General features: G+C 47.5%; 1 protein-coding gene across 1 annotated transcript in view; it reads right to left on the minus strand.

Moving 5' to 3' along the window:
- LOC115082203 overlaps positions 1-21354 on the minus strand; it is a 59107-nt gene that overhangs the window by 6863 nt on the left and 30890 nt on the right. The window contains exon 4 of the mRNA XM_029586453.1: positions 6595-6678. Coding sequence (XP_029442313.1) covers positions 6595-6678 — 84 coding nt within the window. The remainder of the gene's footprint in view (positions 1-6594; positions 6679-21354) is intronic.

Raw genomic sequence — 21354 nt, forward strand, 5'->3', positions numbered from 1 at the left:
CTTAGCCACTAGGTGGTGGTGCTGAATATCTGGCTACAGTCAGCGGGCACCACTTAGCCAGATAAGTGGCTTAGCCAGCTAAGTTTTCAGCCTGCTAAGACAGGGTGGGGAATGGGAGGAGGCGAGTTGGCCAGAAAAACTATCCAGCCAACTCATTCAGAGTTAGCCAGCTGATTTAACTGGCTAACTGGTCGGGCCAAAGGGCTGTCCTAAAGTTAGCCGGTTATACATAAACAGCTAACTTTAAGTTATAGCCAGTGCAGCTGCACCACTGAACATACAACACTAGTTAGCCAATTAAATATAACCAGCTAACTAGCAGAGCCATGCAGTGGCTCAATATTGAGCTCTGCATTAATAAAACTCGATATAAAAATACTACAACCTTCAACATTCACCATCCTATTCAAGAACTGCAGAAGAAAAAAAAACAGAATGGAAGAACAATAGGTAAGAGGAAGACCTGCTCATCAGCAATAAATACACACAGAAAAAGCAATTATGGACTTAACTCAAACATGCCCAACTTCCCAGGAGGGTCCTGGACTGCTAAAGCAAGATTCATGGAAAGAAAATTAACAGGTAAGAAAATCTCGCCTTCCATTTCATCCTTCTACACCAGTCTAGCACGGTCCAAATAGGTGGGAAGTAAGCAAGCCCCATTAAAGGAGGTGGGGGTGGGAGGGGCGCTTTGAGAATACCAGCTCTTTGGGTTGGGTAAATCTTGGATCTTTAATTGTGAGCTTGCTGCATGATTTGTAACTTTGTAATTTTGAGTATATGTTTCCTAGGAGATTAGGGATATTTACCTATACATGTTACTATTTGGAAGTCTTTTCTTCTTCTTATATTGAAAATGTTACAAAATACATGTATTTCCTTTCAAATTAATACTGTTTTCTTCAAGGACTCAGAGTTCAAGGAATTATTCTCCAGCACTGGCATGTGTTAACTTTGCATGAGTGTTTACATCATAGACCCCTTTTTGCGCGTTCTAGAGGTTGGAATTTACGAGATTTGCTGGTACATTCAGATGTGCAGGAAAATCGTGTTGAAGGTATGCATGGACAGTATACATGCAAGGGTTGCTCTGTGTGTAAACATGTGTTGGTCCCACAGATATTCCAACATCCGACATTGCCTTGTAAACAGATTTTAAAAGGGCACTTTGATTGTAGTACAGCTAGGGTTATCTACGTTATAATGTGTCCCTATTCTAAATTATATATGTCACACTAAGTTGCCTATACGAACCCGGATAATATAGCATAGGAGCTGTATACATACTGGAAAGGTAGACTCTCCGTTGGTCAAACACTGGCAAGATCAAGGACACACAGTTGATCAATTAAGATTTTGTATTATCCAACAGCTTCAAAATCGAAGGGGAGGATCCATCTCTCAGAGTTTGCGCCAAACTGAACAAAGATTCATTTATTTTTGGCAGACATTAATCCCTAATGGTTTAAATACAATGATCAAATGGGAAGCATTCATGTAAACCAGCATGGTTACTGTGAGTAGATAAGGAGTTGTGTGGGACGTGAGGTAAAAGTATGGAGTTTTTTTTTTAGACACCTGCGAATTAAGCCATACTGAATGGTGAGGGGAAGTAAGTATCCTGGGTATTGTGGATACAGTGAGATAGTGATAAAGGAGTGGTTCACTATGGAGTAAATCTAGGTAATGTGTGATTGGGTGTTTAATAGGAGACAGCTTGTGATTGGATGTTGGTGAAGTGAGGGGAGCTGTATAAACATGGAAGTCTTTACGGAGAAAGCCTTGTTGTGAACAAAACCTTTTGAGACCGGTAAACGCCGAGAAGGTGGCGGTAGGGGTAAGTTTTAATTTTCATGAAGGAAGTCCTGTGATTTACAAGAGGACAAGGGAGAGCTAGTCCCCCTATTTTTCTTTGCTGAGAGTTCATATAAAGGTGGTGATGGTCGATTTTTAATTTATTATAGTATGTATGAAAGAACAAGCATCTTGATGGTCGACCAGGATCACTGATGGAAAGAGTATGAGTCGAAAATACTAAGCCTTAGTTGACCGGGATGGCTGATGAACAGAGTGTTAGTTGCAAACATTAAGCCTTGGTACTTTTCAATTGTTTGGAATTTCTTTTGCCCAGCACTGAGGTATGTAAACGGTTATTGAAGAAATCAAAGGGTGAGGTTCTTTAGAGGTAGGTAGGAATAAATATTTTGTGTTTGAGGCTCATGGTATAATATCTTTACAGGTTATCTTCAAACTTATTGTCCATGCGTGGTCTACAGCTCAGTTGGAAAATTCTTGTGGTATTAGGAGTTTTTATTGGTAATTCAACACAGCTAAAGAGTGGTCATGTCAGTAAGTAGTAATAAGGGTAGAGTTCAATTAGTCGGTAGCTGCATTGAAGTGTTTTTTGTGATAGTTGATTTAAATAGTAGTAATGAAGGTGGTTGGTTATAGAGGGATGATGAGATCTTCCTTATAATTAATTTTCTAGGTCAACACATGGGTTCGGGAAATGTGCTTATAATAGAAGTAGAAGGATTTAGCCGTGAGGCAACATTGAACCCTGTGATTTTTCTGACTCACTCCTTGATGACAAGGTAGGAGAGAGTTCAGGTAAATATATATACATATTTTTCCATGATTGAAAGTTCATAGTGAGATATTTGATAGTGCTTAAAATGAATTTTATAGCAAAGATTAGATCTTTTAATTTAATAAAAGATATCTTTATGTGAACTTAGAATGGGGTATTTTATTGTTATAGAGAAAGATAATGAAGTTCTGAGTAAACATATTGATAAAGAAGAGTAAATGATACATCAAATTTTTTTTTCTTTTGATTAATTTTAACTTTATTTATTATTAGAATCGAGTGGTTGTAATTTACTCACTGTTGATCGTTCCACTTTGAAATATTCCCCTGAAGAAGCCGGGAAGGTGAAACAAGGGCCTTTTTGGCAAAGGATATAATGTAATCAGGAGCACTACAGATAGATGTGTTACATTTCAAATATTCACATGCTATATTATAGATTATAAAATGAGGGTTAAAATGTAAAAAAACTTTTTTCAATGAATGTTGAATAGGCAGAGTTTTTCCATAGCCCTTGCCACCCGAAGGGTCGCCTCAGGAGATTCCCATTCCCAGGTTACAAGCTGCATGAGCATCGGGTGAAAGGGAAAGGTTTTGGGAGGGGCTCGCAGCCCCGAAAGGACTGGATCCCCCCCCTTGCTTGGCACCGCACTAGGCTGCAGGATCTCAATGTCCAGTTCAGCCAGGGCATGAGGGATCAAAGGATCCAGCTCCTCCCGCTTAAATAAGCGGAAAACACAGGGATCATCCCCTTCTACCGGGGTGGACTCATCAACATTCCTGCCCGGATTTGGGAGGAGCGGGTTCAGGAAAGAACCCAAGGGACCAAGATCTGGAACCACCACAGGGGTCGAAGGGGCATCCGGAGCTGCAGCACGTTTAGCCACCTCAGTATCCTGCAGCTGGGCCTCCGCCTCCAAAAAGGCTTTGTGCATTAATATAAATTTTGAAGAAAAAGGCACATGTTCCTTTAAGAGCTCTGCCGGGGGGGGGGGGGGGGGGGGGGAATAGAGTTTGAAGGGGAGGCAGGCCTCGGACCGCAAGGCAGAACCAGGCTCAAGCTGGGTGGAGAAAGCGGAGAAGAAGGGAACTCCCCTCCCCCTGCAGGAGAGCATGGGACTGACAAAATGGCCACCGTTCGCGCTAGCCGGGAACAGGGCCACCCACGATCAGGATCCTTGGCTGGACCCCCGTGCCAAAATTGCCCCTGTACCCTCCCCTGACGGGCCTTCCCCTTTCGGGGAGGCAGCGGGTGCACACACCATCGCGCGAAAAACGCTGCCCCGATTCCCCACCTGCTGAGCATGAAAATCCCGGCAGCGTCAACAAGTAAGAGATAAATAAATAAATAAAATTTGAAGTATTTAAAATCTTTTCTATACCATCGTTAAGCGGGTGCCATCACAACGGTTCACAATAGGGCACATAACTATATGTTGTATAGTGTGTCTAGAATTCTAACAATTAAATAGGTGCCATCAAAATACTGTAACAGTTTCATAATTATTATTTGGTGGGTGTTATAGTCATGTGACTATAACACATGATTATAACATCATATATATATATATATATATATATATATATCCCCATGACGTCACTAACATCGGACAGTTAAGACAGCCTCAACACCAGGCATCGCGCGCCTTTGGCGCGCAACAAAGGGGCTCTCCCCTTTATGCACCCCTTCTTGCAAACCTTTGTGTATATGTAAAAATTTATTTTTATGTTTCCTTTGTTAACTAAGCTGTTTCATTGTACTCGACTAAGGAATTTTTTCCTGCTTTTTCTGTTTCACTGTAAACCGGCATGATTTGCATTTAATGCAAGAATGTCGGTATATAAAAGTTAAAAATAAATAAATAAATGTCCAGTTTTCTCTGTCTCAGCTACAAGATAAAGTACTATTTAACTAATTCTTTGTTGTTTAAAAATAGAAAGAGAATTAGAATATAAAAATGAGAAACACACGCACAGGACGTGGCACCCGAGGAATGCAACATCTCGGGGTGCAGGGGGGGAGGGACCAGCCTGCTGGTTACTCTCCCACTCACCAGAGTGGGCCGTGCCTCCGGGGATTAGGCTATCGGGGCATCCAGCCCCAGGCAAACCTCTACCAAGGCTGCAGCCACCTTGGGAGGAATAACACTGATCTCACCACTTCCTGACTAAAAGTAAAAAAACGTTTTGTTTAAACAAACTTGATGTAGCCAAAGTTGTTTATAAAAAGAGAAGAGAGTTTAACAACTCTGGGAACTACCAGAGAAGAAATAATGTGATAGGATCAGGACCGCAGGTTCTGCCGACCTCCTCTGCTGGAGTCAGAGAAATACTCCAAGGTACACCAAGTTAAGAGGGGGTGCCTTCTCCGACTCCATCTGCTGGAAGGGAGACACAACCCAGCAGTCTGTACTGATCCTGGTACATACAAGGAAACACTAAAGCTGAGTCAGAAGTATTAAGTCTTGTTTCATACAGAACACTGAATAGTAACTGACATTGCAGTCACTCTCAGACCAGAATCTGAGTTTAATACTTGTGCTGTAGAACTTCAAAAGCCCATTAACTCTCAGAGTCTATCAATTTATGCATCAAAAGTTCACAGTGTGGTCAGTCTGAAAAGTTTATTTACACTTTTCAGTTAACAAATAAAAAGAATATTAACACAATGTGTTTATCCACCTCAGTTTCTCATACTCGGTAAATTTCTCACTACAACAGTAACTGAAATAAGCCAATAAAAATCTCTGGGTCTTGGCTGCAATTATAAGTAACTGACTGTTACTATTCTTACCTGGGTAGCTCTAATATGAACAACATTTTTACTTCCTTTCAGACACACACACTCTACTTTGTGAGTATTAACAACAATTCCCTCTGGATTTCAACCTTTCAGAACACCGCAAGGGGCCTTATAAAAGGAGCAAAAGCAGAAGCAGTCGGCACTTTTCTCTCCGTGTCCCCTCTCTCCACATCGTGGGGGCTGGTCATTAGCATATCTCTCAGCAAGGAGTTCCCATAAGCCTTTGCTTTGGCAGGACTGACCCGGCGAGCTGACCATCGGAATCTTCAGTCTTGCTCTTCCTGCCGAGGTCATTTTACTTCAGTCCCACCCACCCCTTGTAACCTCTCCAGATCGTGGGGGCTGGTCATTAGCATATCTCTCAGCATGGAGTTCCCATAAGCCTTTGCTTTGGCAGGACTGACCCGGCGAGCTGACCATCGGAATCTTCAGTCTTGCTCTTCCTGCAGAGGTCATTTTACTTCAGTCCCACCCACCTCTTGTAAAGGGACATGAAGGCAGGAAAAAAACAAAACCTCACAACTGATTCTCCCCAGCTTCCTCGGAGGCTTCTAAGTCACCGGAGGTGTCATTTTCCTGCCAGCACTGATAACAAAATGACATGTTTGTTTTGTTATTCCCTGAAGCCTGTCTCTTAGAGAATCTTGTCACACAGCTTCAGGTTCTTCACTTTGAGCCACAGCAGCACCCCTCCCCCCAGGGAAAAAACCCCAAATGTATTTACCCTCTTATGGTATTTTAAACCCCTGGTTACAACATGAAATCCCCCCCCCTCCCCCAAGTGTTCTACCAGGGAACCTCAGCACTGGGCTTGCTCTCTTAGATGAACAAGGGGCTTGGCCTGGCCCTCGGCGATGTCAGTGCTGTCTGGAAATCCTGCAGCACCACCAGTGAATCCATCTGCTGGAGACAGAGTATACTGGAGTTGCTCTGTGCTGTGCCACCTATACCTAGTGGCAATGATGTCATGGAGAGTCTTTGTTCTCTTCCTCCACCTGTGGGTAGCAGGATATAATACACCTGTTTGGACTGGATTGGTACAGGAAGATGAAACAGAACAGTTTTATATAATTATTTTGGCCATACACTGCTGTGTACAGTGATGAGTTTTATAATAGTAATTACTCTTTCATGGCAGTGCAGTGCTGTGTACACTAACAGCACTCTGTAGTTAAGCCTGTGCCAGTGGAAGGTGGTTTACCTTGCAGGTCTGCAGCTGCGGCCTGGTCCTCCAGCATGTTTCCGGCTTCTGCTGCAGGCGAGGCTCCAAGCTCCGGTGGTGCTTCTGCAACATGGTACAGGAAAAGCAACTGTTAGCATGGTAAGCAAACTCAGAATGTGTAGCAGACGAAGTAGCAACGTCCCCCAAGCAGGTAGTGAGCAGGGGGAGAGTGATGGCTGGCTTTGTAGGGGGCTCATCAATGTCGGTGTCCTGATACTAAAACTGATCTCCCATGTAAACAACACTGGACGGAGTACAAATATAAAAGATAAATACACACACCCACACACACAATCAAAACAAATCATGTGTTCAACAATACAAAATGTAATGTGGGTACAAAATCACAACAAATAGTGATGTTATGCTTAAACTAAATTAAAAAGTAAAGATAAATATCAAAACACAAATTCCTTGTATGTACCAGGATCAGTCCAGACTGCTGGGTTATGCCTCCCTTCCAGCAGATGGAGTCAGAGAAAAGCTGAAAAGCACCCCCTAGATAACCCGTGTGCCACCTGCGATCCTTCAGTATTTCTCGGACTCCAGCAGATGAAGGATAGCATAACCTGCGGTCCTGATCCTTGTCAAATTTCCTGATTGATTATTAACTTTGGAAAGGTTTGGTATTTGGGAGGAATTAGACCTTTGACTAGATCAACCTATAGTTTAAAAAAAAAAAAAAAAGAAGTGACCCTACAGGTCTGACAGAAAGGGCAAAGTGTACTGACAGCTTTCCTAAAGGGCAGGCAAGGCAGTGCCCTAAGGCTGTTATACCCGGAGACTTGTACCATAACCTGGTGAGCTGGGGGGAGTATTTACCGGTGGGCCGGTCCCTCTCCCCCCTTCAATACAAGACCAGAGACGACGAAATTCCTCTGGTGGGTGCTAGCATTCATTAAGTACTCAGGGACGGTACTTCCCCTGCTTGGTGGCTAATTAAAAAAAAAAAAGGGCATATTTAAATTGCAGTCAAACCTTTTTGTCAGCCCTCGGAAGGGGTGGATTGTTTCACCCAGCTGCTTTTGCCTTCTTTTCGCGCCTTTCCATGATGCGTGGGTCGAATTCTGAGGCTTGTGGAGAGCTGGCAGCACGGCTCTCCAGTGAAGGCCTCTGCTCCCGTTGTATCCCCGGGGTGAGGGGCCTTCGCAGCTGCCAATTTCGGGACGGAGTCTGTCCTGCCGCGACTGCGCGGTTCGAGGGGCGATCAGGCAGCTCGGAGGCAGAGGCCTGCCCCGTCCCCGCTTGCTGCGGGAACGGCGGCCATCTTGCCTGCTTCAGGTCCCGATGCTGCACAAGGCTCAGAGGCAGGAGATCTCTCTCTCCGCTTTCCCCATCATTGAGCCCTCAACGACCCTGTGATTTGCAGCCAGGCTCAGCTCCTCCCTCGGCCTTGCCTCTGGGTGGTCTCTTAAAGAGGTAGCACCCATTTTCCTCGCAGTTTGTCTTACTGCTCCATAAAGCATATATAGAAGCTGAGGCTGACTGGGAAACGCAGTCTCCTACTCCAGTTCCGGACAAGGGGTTTCTAATACCCTCCACACCTTCGGATCCAATGCCTCAGGACCCCTCCACACTAGATGTGAGCGATAATGTGGACAGTGCCGCTCCGGTGGAGGGGGGATGATCCGCAGGTGCTCCAGTTGTTCCGCAAGGAGGAACTAGATCCGTTAATTCCACATGTGCTACAGGAACTGGAGATTCCAGCTCCGCAAACAGTGACGGATTCTTCTCCTGGAGATTCGGTTTTATCGGGGCTTCGAGCTCCCCTCAAACTTTTCCTTTTCACCCGAAGCTTTTCCAGATTGTGTCCTGGGAATGGGACGCACCTGAAGCCTCCTTGCGGGTTAGCAGAGCTATGGAAAAGCTTTACCCGCTGCCGAGTGAGTCCTTGGACCTTCTTAAGGTTCCTAAGGTGGGCTCGGCCGTCACGGCCATAGCTAAACACACGATTCCAGTGACGGGAGGGGCAGCTCTCAAGGATCTTCAGGATAGAAAGCTGGAAATTTTCGATCCGCGCTGGGAGTGAGTGCCGCCGTCTGTAGCAGCCTGATGCAGAGAGCTACCCTTCGCTGGGTTCAGCAGTTGCTCACATCCCAGGAGCTTCCTCCAGGGGAGGCTGAACAGGCGGATCGCATGGAATTGGCAGTTGCCTATACGGCGGATGCGTTATACGATCTTCTCCGTGCTTCTGTGGCTCCGTAACTGGTTGGCTGATGCCTCTTCTTAACTGGGTTCTTTTCCTTTCAAGGGAAAGCTGCTGTTTGGAGACGAGCTGGAATATCTTATTAAAGCCTTGGGAGACAACAAGGTTTACAAGCTCCCTGATGACAAGCCCAGACCGTCTCGCCCCTTCTGCGCGTTCCGGGGTCGTTTTCGGGGTCAGCGCCGTTTCCGTTCAGGTAGAGGCTCTTCCTTTGCTCCTCGGCAAACATCGGCAAGGTCGCAGGCGGCCTCAGCACACCAGAACCTCTCACAGTTTCGCCTCCAAAGCTCTACAATGAAGGTGCGCCGGCCCATTCCTCCGTTCCGGAGATCAGGGGGGGGGGGGGGGCTCTCCCTGTTTCGCGAGGAATGGGTCAAGGTCAATCAGACCAGTGGGTTCTAAATATTACAAATCGTAGTTACGCTTTGGATTTTGCTCGCCTGCTTTGGGATCTGTTTCTAGTGTCTCCCTGTGTGTCTCAAGCAAAGCAACAAATGATTCTTCAAACTCTGTCTCGGTTAAAGGCCCTGGGAGCGATTGTCTCGGTTCCACCACCCGAGCATCGGACTGGTTGTTACTCCATTTACTTCAAAGTCCCCAAGAAGGAGTGCTCCTTCCAGCCGATCTTGGATTTGAAGAAGGTCAACAAAGCGTTGCGAGTCCCTTGGTTTCGGATGGAGATGTTGAGATCCATCATTGCGGCCGTCCACAAAGGCGAGTTTTTGGCCTCTTTGGATCTGATGGAAGCTTTACCTTCACATAGGAATCCAAGAACACCATCAGAGGTTCCTGCGGTTCATGGTTTTGGGAGAGCATTACCAGTTTCGTGCCCTACCATTTGGGCTGGCGACGGCTCCACGAATCTTCACCAAGGTGATGGTGATAGTGGCAGCGTGCCTTCAGCGAGAAGGGATATTAGTTCATCCCTACCTGGGCGACTGGCTCATTCGAGCGAAATCAGAAGAGCTTTGCAAGATGGCGGTGCAGTCTGTTTTGCACCGTCTGCATTCACTAGGATGGGTCGTCAATTACGCCAAGAGCAGCTGGTTCCATCCCAGGTGTTTGAATTCCTGGGGGCACGTTTCGACACAAGTGTGAGCAAGGTTTCCCTGCCTTTGGTGAGGATGGACAAGTTAATTTCTCAGGTTTGACGTCTGTTGGCCCTTCCTTTGCCCAAGGTGTGGGACTATTTACAAGTTCTTGGTTCTATGGCATCTACCCTGGAGTTGGTCCCTTGGGCCTTTGCTCATATGAAACCTTTGTAGAGGGCGTTGCTTTCCCGTTGGTACCCCAAGTCGGAGGAGTTCCACTTGCCCTTGTCGTTGCTGGAACTGCCCAGGGCCAGCCTAGATTGGTGGTTGATCCCGGATCACTTGCTTCAGGGCATGGATCTAGAAAATCCACGATGGATAATCGTGACGACGGATGCCAGCCTGACCAGTTGGGGGGCAGTCTGTCAGTCACGATCAGCACAGGGTCAATGGACACCTCAGCAAGCCAAATGGTCTATAAATTGGTTAGAAACCAGGGCAGTTCTCCTAGCACTGCGCCAATTTCTTCCGCTTGTCCGACACCGGGCGGTAAGGATCCTATCCGACAATGCGACCACCGTGGCTTACATAAACCATCAATGAGGTACAAAGAGTCGGCCAGTAGCCTCCGAGGCGGACAAGTTGATGGCCTGGGCGGAACGCAATCTGACCAGCATAGCGGCATCTCATATAGCCGGAGTGGACAATGTTCAGGCGGATTTTTTCAGCAGACAACGGCTGGAACCCAGCGAATGGGAATTATCCGAGGAGGCAATGCGGCTAGTGACGCACCGGTGGGGGATCCCCGGCTTGACTTGATGGCGACTTGGCTGAACGCAAAGGCGGCTCGTTTCTTCAGTCACACAAGGGAGCACAGATCAAAAGGGGTGGATGCCCTGGTCCTTCCATGGCCTCCCGGCATTCTCCTCTATGTGTTTCCTCCTTGGACGTTGGTGGGAAAGGTTTTAAAGCGAATAGAATCCCACCGGGGGCTGGTTGTTCTCGTGGCTCTGGAGTGGCCGAGAAGGCCATGGTTCGCAGATCTGATCAACCTAGCGGTAGAAAGCCCCTTGCGCCTGGGTCATCTACCGAATCTACTATGACAGGGTCTAGTATTTTTCGATCAGGTGGCTCAATTTGTCTAGCACCTTGGCTTATGAGAGGAGACAATTAATAAAGAAAGGCTATCCGGAGGCAGTGATTACCACTCTTCTATGCGCACGAAAGACATCTACTTCTCTCACCTATGTCCAGGTGTGGAAAGTGTTTGATTCCTGGTGCAGTGGGTTGAAGGTGTCCCGACGGCAGGCCACTATAGTACACATTCTTGCAGGAAGGCCTAAAGAAAGGATTGGCATATAGCTCGCTCAGGGTAGCGGCGTTAGGCTGCTTAAGAGGTAAGGTTGATGGTACCTCCATTGAGGGGCATTCGGATGTAGCACGTTTTTTTGAGGGGAGTCAAACACCTACACCCGCCGGTGCGGGCGGTTTGTCCTTCATGGAGTTTGAATCCAGCATAGCCCTCTGCTTCAACGGCAGGGGAGCAAGTCTGATATTTCACTTTCAATGCATAGCCAGCATGGCTCTCTGCTTCAACGGCAGGGGGGAATGAAGAAAGGTGGATCTATATTCAGGTAACAATCAACAAGGACTGAATTACATAGTCTGAATAAGATGAGTTGAGAGATTGTGAAGACCTGAATGTTTGCAGAGAAAGCATGTGAGAGCCTCTGTGTGTGAGAGAGACAGCGAGAGCCTGTGCTTGAGCAAGACAGCATGTGGGAGAGAGAGAGAGCCTGTGTGTGTGAGAGTCAGACAGCATGTGCCAGTGAGAGACTGTGTGTATGAATGATTATATGAGAGAGAGCGAGCCTGTGTGTGTGTGTGCGCGAGAGAGAGAAAGCGTGTGAGAATGAGAACCTGTGTGTTTGAGGGAAGAAGACAGATGGAATGAAAAGAAATAGAAAAAAAGATAATATAAAAGGAACTGGCAAAAAAAATAAGAAACGGAAGGTAGAAAAAAAAAGCCTGTGACCAACCGATTAGAAAACTAAGATCAGAGAGCAAATGTAAAAAAAAATAATAAATTACTTTTTACCGATTGACACGTAATCTTTGGGAATGTGCAAGAGTAGCACTTTCTCTATGCGGATCTCACAATGTATGAGATCAGCATGGAGGAACTGGAAGCCCAAGGGGCCTGCACAGAGGAGGCAGCAGAATGGGCTTCAGTGCCAGTAGCAGCAATCAGCACCTCCCCATTAACCAAGCGGCAGCATTGACAGTGACAGCAGAGGAATGAGAGAGGCTCTGAGGATGCTGGCAAAAGAAAGAGAGGGGATCTCTGCCTTTAGTGTGTGCATGTGTATGAATGGGAGTCTGCCTGGGGGTGTATGTGTGTGAATGCATGGGTGCCTGCCTGAGAGTCTGTGTGTGAGAGAGAATGAATGGGTGTCTTCCTGGGGTTTGTATGTGTGAGAATAGGTGCCTGCCTGTGTGTGGTGTATGTGTTTGTGAGACTAAATTGGTGCCTGCCTAGGGGTCTGTGTGTGTGAGAATGAATGTGTGCATGCCTGGGGGATGGGGAGGGGGTGTGAAAATGAATGGGAGCCTGCCTGGGGGTCAGTGTGAGAATGACTGGGAGCTTGGTTTGGTGCTCACAGCCAGGGGAGGTCATGAGAGGGAAGGCATCAGGTGGAGGAGAGAGACGTCACCCTAAATAAATAAATAAATAAGTTTGGAAAACAAGGGAAACAAGCCCGGTGCTCCCACTCATTCTGAACCTATGGTGAGTTGAGTCACATTCACATTATAAATGTCATAATTAAATGATAAGTATGCACTAACATCCAACCCCCTCTATAACCCTGCCCCCATATGACCAAAGCCCCGCCCCTGCCCCACCGGGCCATGGAAAAATGGACTTGCTTGAAGCCGGTCCTTGGTGCAAAAAAGGTTGGGGACCACTGTCCTAGATGAAGGAAAGCATGGCTTACCCTTGAATCACTCGCTCCTGGGAATGTCCCCCGAGAATTCCATGTATAACGGCAGCCGTGGGTGGGATGCTGAGTCCATCTGTCCACACTAAGGAAAATGAAATTATCAGGTAAGTAATTTCTCCATTTCCTGGCGTGTAGCAGATGGACTCAGGACCAATGGGATGTATAAAAGCTACTCCCGAACTGGGCGGGAGGCTGCCCGTGACCCACTTAGTATTGTCCTTGCAAATGTTGTGTCCTCCCGAGCCTGAACATCCAAGCGGTAAAACCTGGAGAAGGTGTGGATGGAGAACCATATCGCCACCCTGCAGATCATGGTGGGTAATAGGATCTTGGTTTCCGCCCAGGAAACTGCCTGGGCTCTAGTAGAATGGGCCTTGACTTGTAGAGGCGGCGGCGACTTGCCTGCTTCTACGTAGGCCGCCTTGATGACTTCTTTGATCCAGCAGGCTATGGTTGCTTGCGAGGCCGCTTCCCCTTGCCTCTTCCCGCTGTGAAGGACGAATAGATGGTCCGTTTTTCTTACGGGTTCCGACATTTCCAGGTATCTGGATAGAAGTCTGCCGACGTTGAGGTGGCGTAGACTTCAAGCCTCTTCCGAATTCTTATGCTCATCTGGCGATGGTAGCGAGATGGTTTGGTTGAGATGGAAGTGAGACACCACCTTGGGGAGGAACGAGGGAACCGTACGTAACTGGATGGTTCCCGGGGTGAGCCTGAGAAATGGCTCACGGCAGGACAGTGCTTGTAGCTCGGATATGACGGGCTGAACAAACTGAAGACAGCCTTCCTGCTGGCAATGTTAATAATCAGAGAGACAGGCCGCGGAGAGGTCTGAAGGAGGCTCCTTCTAAGAAATCTAGGACTAGATTGAGGTTCCAAAGAGATATCGGCCACTTTAGGGGTAGTCTGATGTGCTTGACTCCTTTCAGGAAGCGGGAAACATCCGGATGAGAGGCTATGCTGTCGCTCTCTCTCGGTTCCGTAGCATGACAATGCGGCCGCCTGTACCTTGATGGAGATGAGGGAAAATCCCTTTTGTAGGCCGTTCTGTAGGAATTCCAAGATCGCAGGAATTTTGACTGAGCATGGTATGTCGTCGTGGTCCTCGCACCAGGCTTCGAATACTCTCCAAATCCTTATGTATGTTAGAGATGTGGAGAACTTGCATGCTCGGAGTAGGGTATCAATTACAGCCCCCGAGTATCCACTCTTCCTCAGATGAACCCTCTCAATGGCCAAACCGTAAGAGAGAATCGAGCTGGATCCTCATTGAGGATCGGCCCTTGTTGGAGCAGGTCTCTGTGTGGAGGTAGTGGCAGGGGGATCCGTCAGTAGTCTTCACATGTCTGCGTACCACGGTCTTCTTGGCCAGTCCAGGGCCATAAGACGTACTGGTACCCTGTGTTGGGTACTTGCCAGGTTCTTATGGCCTGGATTGGCCACTGTTGGAAACAGGATGCTGGGCTTGATGGACCCTTGGTCTGACCCAGTATGGAATTTTCTTATGTTCTTATCTTGTGAATGATTGCTCCCAATAGGGGCCATGGCGGGAAGGCGTATAACAGTCTCCTGTGGCCAGGTCTGTACCAGGGTATCGATTCCCTGGGACTGAGGTTCCCGTCTGCGGCTGAAGAAACTGGGCACTTGGGCGTTGGACTGGTTTGCTAGAAGGTCCACGATTGGTGTTCCCCAATGGTTCACTATTAGTTGGAACGCTGCGGTAGACAGCTGCCATTCCCCTGGGTCTAGACTTTCTCTGCTGATGTAATCCGCCGTGATGTTGTCTTTCCCGGCAATGTGGACGGCCGAGATCTCCTGGAGATTCACTTCCACCCACGACATTAGGGGGTCTATTTCCAGAGACACCTGTTGGCTTCTGGTTCCTCCCTGACGGTTGATGTAGGCCACTGTTGTGGCGTTGTCCGACATTACCCTGACCGCTTTGTCTCGGAGTCTGTGACCGAACCGTGGGCAGGCTAGTCTGACTGCCCAGGCTTCTAGGCTATTGATGTTCCACCCCGACTCTTCTGCGTTCCACTGCACTTGGGCGGTTAGCTCTTCGCAGTGTGCTCCCCATCCTCGTAGGCTGGCGTCCGTGGTGAGCAGGATCCAGGTCGGTGAGGATAGTCTCTTTCCCTGGCTCAGGTGGCCATCTTGTAGCCACCACCTTAGTTGGTTTCAAACTTTGCCCGGTATCGGTAGACGTACGGTATTGTTCTGAGACAGTGGGCTCCATCGCGATAGGAGTGAGCGCTGTAGGGGCTCATATGAGCTCGTGCCCATGGTACTACTTCCAGTGTGGATGCCATGAGACCAAGGACTTGTAGGTAATCCCATGCTGTGGGGCGAGGTTCGCTCAGCAGGGTTCGCAACTGGTTCATCAGTTTTAATCTCCTCGTCTGTGTCAGGATGACCTTGTCTTCCTTGGTGTCAAATCGGACTCCTAAGTATTCTAGAGTCTGTGAGGGCTGCAGACAGCTCTTGTTTGTGTTGACCACCCAGCCGAGGCTCTCCAGTTGAGTCTGGACTCTGCTGGTTGCTGGCGACTTTCCTCTGGGGATTTCGCCCTGATCAACCAATCGTCTAGGTAAGGGTGTACGAGGATTCCTTCCTTCCTCAGTGTTATCGCCACCACCACTATGATTCTTGGTGAATGTCCGGGCTGCTGTGGCTAACCCGAAGGGTAATGCCCGGAACTGGTAGTGACAGTCCAGGATTTTGAAGCGAAGGAAGCGCTGATGTTCTTGATGGATCGGAATGTGTAGGTAGGCTTCCAACAGATCTGGGGATTTGAGGAACTCTCCTGGTTGTATCACCCTTATTACAGACCGTAGGGTTTCCATGCGGAAGCGGGGGGGTCCTCAGGTGGCGGTTGACAGACTTGAGGTCCAGGATGGGCCTGAAATTTCCCTCTTTCTTGGGGACGATAAAATAAATGGAATAATGCCCAGTATTTATTTGTTGTGGAGGCACTGGGGTTATGGCCTCTAGGGCCAGTAATCTGGTCAGAGTAGCCTCCACTGCCACCCTCTTGGAGGGGCTGTGGCAGGGGAATTCCACGAACTTGTCCTGAGGTGTTCGGAGGAATTCCAGGTAGTATCCCTCTCGAATGATGGTTAGGAGCCACTTGTCCGAAGTTCTCTCGACCCATCTTTGGTAGAATAGGGCAAGTCTGCCCCCTATGGATTCTTCCTTTGGACGGGTCAGCCGAATCTCATTGTGGGGTGCAGTTGGGGCCGGGGCCCGAGCTGGTTCCCCTTTTGTTGTGCTTGTTCCTAAAGGACTGGTTCCTGCCTGCAGGACGAGGTGCTTGATAAGTGTTTCTGTATGGGTTGAAACGCTGTGAACTTCTGCCCCTGGAATATCGGGGGAAGGGTCACTGGTTTTTCTTATTCCTGTCCTCCAGTAGTTGCGGCAATGGGGACTTGCCAACTTCTCTAGTTCGCTACCGAACAGGAGGGATCCTTTGAAGGGCATCCTTGTGAGTCTCGTTTTGGAAGATGCATTGGCCGACCAGCTTCGGAGCCAGAGTTGCCGCCTGGCTGCCACAGCTGATGACACTCCTCTGGCCACTGTGCGCACCAGATTGGAAGCAGCATCCGCAAGGAATGATACTGCTGGTTCCATGGCTTCCCCAGGGGTGTTGCTCCTGGTCTGTGATAGGCAGGCACGTGTCACCATGGTGCAGCAGGCCACTATTTGTAGGGACATAGCAGTGACGTCAAAGGACTGATCTCTTTCTTGGGTAGTAGCACCTAATATGGAACCTAACATTGTGTAACTATAGCATGGGTTATTTTTCCCTATATGCATCACCTTGCACTTATCCACATTAAATTTCATCTGCCATTTTGATGCCCAATTTTCCAGTCTCACAAGGTCTTCCTGCAATTTATCACAATCTGCTTGAGATTTAACTACTCTGAACAATTTTGTATCATCTGCAAATTTGATTACCTCACTCGTCGTATTTCTTTCCAGATCACTTATAAATGTATTGAAAAGTACGGGTCCCAATACAGATCTTTTACTTATTAATAAGAAAATAATTAACTTAACCAGAGTGGAACAAGGCTGCTGGCGCTAACCTTTAAAAAGGAGAGAGAGTAGTTTTTAAACTAGAACAAAGAGGAAAGCCGACAGTCGCTCAGCAGCGCATGGTTCAGAGAGAGGTATCTTCAAAGGATACTAATGATGCATTAGAATTAGGGCATCCCGACAGTGAGGTTCCAATAACAAGAAAAGTAGTCCAAGTGCCTGTAACTAAAAACTCATCTGAGCTAAAAGATTCCAATTTATCCCTATCAATTAAAAAGCAGATTGAAAATACAAACAAAAAACAAACTTTGAAATGTTTGTATGCTAATGCCAGAAGTCTAAGAAGTAAGATGGGAGAATTAGAATGTATAGCAGTGAATGAAGACAGAGACTTAACTGGCATCTCAGAGACATGGTGGAAAGAGGATAAGCAATGGGACAGTGCTATACCAGGGTATAAATTATATCGCAATGACAGAGAGGAGCACCCGGGAGGCGGTGTGGCGCTTTATGTCTGAGATGGCATCGAGTCCGACAGGATAAACATCCTGCATGAGACTAAATGCACAATTGAATCTTTATGGGTAGAAATCCCTTGTGAGTCAGGGAAGACTATAGTGATAGGAGTATACTACCGTCCACCTGGTCAAGCTGGTGAGATGGACAGTGAAATGCTAAGAGAAATTAGGGAAGCTAACCAAATTAGTAGAGCGGTAATAATGGGAGATTTCAATTACCGCCAATATTGACTGGGTAAATGTAACATCAGGACATGCTAGAGAGATAAAGTTCCTGGAGGAATAAATGACAGTTTTATGGAGCAATTGGTTCAGGAACCGATGAGAGAGGGAGCAATTTTAGATCTAATTCTCAGTGGAGCATAGGATTTGGAGAGAGAAGTCATGGTGGTGGGACCATATGGCAATAGTGTGTTGATCGTGACATGATCAACTGTATGGAGATTTTTCTCCTCAGTGAGTGGTCACAGTCATTGTAAGTTATGTATTCAAATGTGGCAGCTCGGTTAGTTCTGAGTCTAACAAGACTCCAAGGCTTTTGACTTTTTTGTTTTTTGAGTTCTAAAAGGGATGTTCATCTGTTCTTTTTTGTGCATGTTTTGTATTCAGAGTCTCTATTTTGTTGGGATTCAGATAAGAGTTTATTGCTTTTAGTCCATTTTTAGATGGCTGAGAGATACATATTTAGCTTATTGATAATTGATGGGTCTGGATCCATTGGCAGTATAACAGAGACATCTGCGTAGGTATAAGCTTTTATTTTGAAGGTTTGGATTAGTTGTGCTAGTGGTCTGAGGTATATAGTGAAAAATACAGGTGATAGTATGGAGCCTTGGGGGACCCCACAGCTCGAAATCCAGGATGCTGCCTGTCCGCCAAAAAGGAGTTGAACTAGCTAAAGGCCTTGCCGCCTAGGCCGGCCTCTGCCAACCATGATCTCATGATACTGTGATTTACAGTATCAAAGGCTGCTGAGAAATCCAAACGCATTAGAACTGCTGCCTGGGGAGATCTAATAGAGTGACAAGATCTGTATCTCTTCTGTGGCTATTTCTGAACCCTGACTGATGCATGTCATGATGTGCCTACGAATGTCGGTATAGAAAAGCCAATAAATAAATAAACCAATAAATAAATAAATAAACCAATAAATAAACCAATAAACAAACAAATAAACAAATATGTCCAGGCAATTTCTTTCTGCCAGGCATTTAGTTGAATTCATATTGTTTTCTCTACTAGTTTCGCTAAAAATGGGATATTCAACACTAGGCAGTAGCTTTCCAGTTCATCTGGGTCTAGGTAAGCTCTCTTTTTTGTAAGTAGTGGCTGCACTATGGCTTTTACCTTTTTTTCTTTACATCCGTATGTAGCAGGCTCTCAGAGGGAGGAATTTAAGTTTTGGACGTCCAGGTTACGAGGCCTCCGCTTGCTAGCTTCACTAAATTGGACAGGCATGGGTGAAACGTGCAGGTTATTGGACCAGGGCAGCCAGAGTCCTTCCAGACCCTCTTTGTTAATGGGGGTAAAGATTCCCATACCTTTGCCAAATTTGGCAGAGATGAGCTCAACTTGGGTCTCCATATGGGAGATTTCTTGATGGTAGCAGTGGAGGTGCTTGATTTTGTTCTTGAAGGAAGCAAATTCGTTTGTTGTTTGATGGATTTATACCTCTAAATCTAAACTAAGTGGGAGTTGTAGCAGGTCATTTACTATTTTAAAATAGTTTCCTGGTTGGGTTTGGAGCTTATTAAATACAATGGGAAAAATATATTACACTGATTCTCTGGTGGAAGAAGCCATCGTAACCAAAGAAGAGAGAAGCCACCAAACCCACGTGAAATGCCACCATTACCCAACCCACAAGGGGATCACACAAAAAAAAGTTTGATTTCATCTTTTTAGGATGCTAAATTTTGGCTACCTCTGGTCTCCAGTGCCTCCCCCCCCCCCTCTAGGTTTCTCAGTATTGATGATGGGCGAGTGCATGTGTGCCGTACAAGTATAGGCAACCTATATCTGTGTGAGAGTGAATGTGAGCATGACAGGGAGGCAGGGCACGGATGGTGGTCTCATTTCTCACCTGACAGGACTCGGGTTAAAATTACATTTTGAATAAGGTCATGGTGGGGCTTCCTCCTCCCACCAAGAAGGGGAAGAGGAGGCTCTCGCTTGCTTCCACTGGACTCTCCTCCCCTCTATCGACTGCATTAACTTTTGAAGCCCTTTGGGATTATTAGGAAATGTGGCTTGAAGTGCCATATATAAGAAAATTATTACTTACCTGCTAATTTTCGTTCCTGTAGTACCATGGATCAGTCCAGACAGTGGGTTATGTCCCCAATCCAGCAGATGGAGTCAGCACAAGCTTTGAGGGGGCGTATCCATATATACTACTACCCCCTCTGCAGGAGTTCAGTATCGAGTATATCAAAGCCAGAGTAGAAACCCCCGAAGGATCAAGTTTGTGGAAACAGATAATGAAAACAATTGTAACCGCAACAAGTAACTGCAAACATCCTACCAACTTGTAGGGAGCTGTGAAAAACAGCGAAAAGAAACGACTGTGAAGACACAGAACACTGCGAGCAAGAAGTAGCGCAGAGCTGAGCAGGATCAAGAACCCAAACGCGGTGGGCGTCTGGACTGATCCATGGTACTACAGGAACGAAAATTAGCAGGTAAGTAATAATTTTCTTTTCCCTGTACGTACCTGGATCAGTCCAGACAGTGGGATGTACCCAAGCTTCCCTAAATCGGGTGGGGTCCTGCGAGGCCTGCTCGGAGAACCTGCTCGCCAAAGTGTCCAGAGACCGAAGAGGCGAGGTGCAGACGATAGTGCCTCGAGAACGTGTGTAACGATTTCCAGGTGGCTGCCCTACAAATTCCCTGCGAGGATACCGAGCGAACCTCCGCCCAGGAAGCCGCCTGAGAACGTGTAGAATGCGCTATGATTCCGGGTGGGGGAGTCCGACCCGACCCAATGTAGGAAGCAGCAATGCCGGCCTTCAGCTATCTGGCAATGGTAGTCTTCGAGGCCTGAGACCCCTTCTTAGGACCGGCCCAGAGTACGAAGAGATGGTCAGAGGTCCGGAACTCATTTGTAGCCTCCAGATAGAGGCGCAGAGTGCGCTTGACATTCAAGAGATGGAGAGACTTCGGCTCTGAGGAAGAGAAGGACGGCAACTCCACCATCTGGTTCACATGGAATGCAGAAACCACCTTCGGAAGGAACGGTGCGAAGCGAAACTCCAGAGTCGGAGAAACGGAGATAGGGCTCTCTACACGACAGAGCCTGCAGCTCCGAGATGCGTCGAGCGGAACAGATGGCCACAAGAAATACAGTCTTGAGAGTGAGATCCTTTATCGTTGCGCTGTGCAGCGGCTCGAACGGTGGTCCTGACAGGGAGCGAAGCACAAGGTTAAGACTCCAGGAGGGACAAGGGTCCCGTAACGAAGGACGCATATGCTTGACACCCTTGAGAAAACGAGCAATGTCAGGATACTGTAGAAGAGAGCCCCCATCGCTCAACAGCGAACCAAGGGCGGCCACCTGAACCCGTAGTGAATTATAGGCGAGCCCTTTTTCCACCCCCGCCTGTAGAAACTGAAGGATCTGAGGTACAGAAGCCTTAGCGGGTCTCGTGGCCTGGCTGGTACACCACAGCTCGAACACATTCCAGACTCGAACATAGGCCGCCGACGTCGATGTCTTTCGTGCCCGCAATAGCATGGATACTACCGCCTCCGGGTAGCCCCGACGCCGGAGGCGGCGCCTCACAAAAGCCAGGCCGCAAGACAGAAGAGTTCTGCCTGCTCGAAAAATACCGGGCCCTGATGTAGGAGCTGGGGGAGGTGCCCCAGCCTGATTGGCCCGTCGATCACCAGCTGTAGCAGGTCCGCAAACCAGGGTCGCCTGGGTCATTCCGGGGCGACGAAAACCA

The sequence above is a fragment of the Rhinatrema bivittatum genome, unplaced genomic scaffold, assembly GCF_901001135.1.
Source record: "Rhinatrema bivittatum unplaced genomic scaffold, aRhiBiv1.1, whole genome shotgun sequence".
Classification (NCBI taxonomy): Eukaryota; Metazoa; Chordata; class Amphibia; order Gymnophiona; family Rhinatrematidae; genus Rhinatrema; species Rhinatrema bivittatum.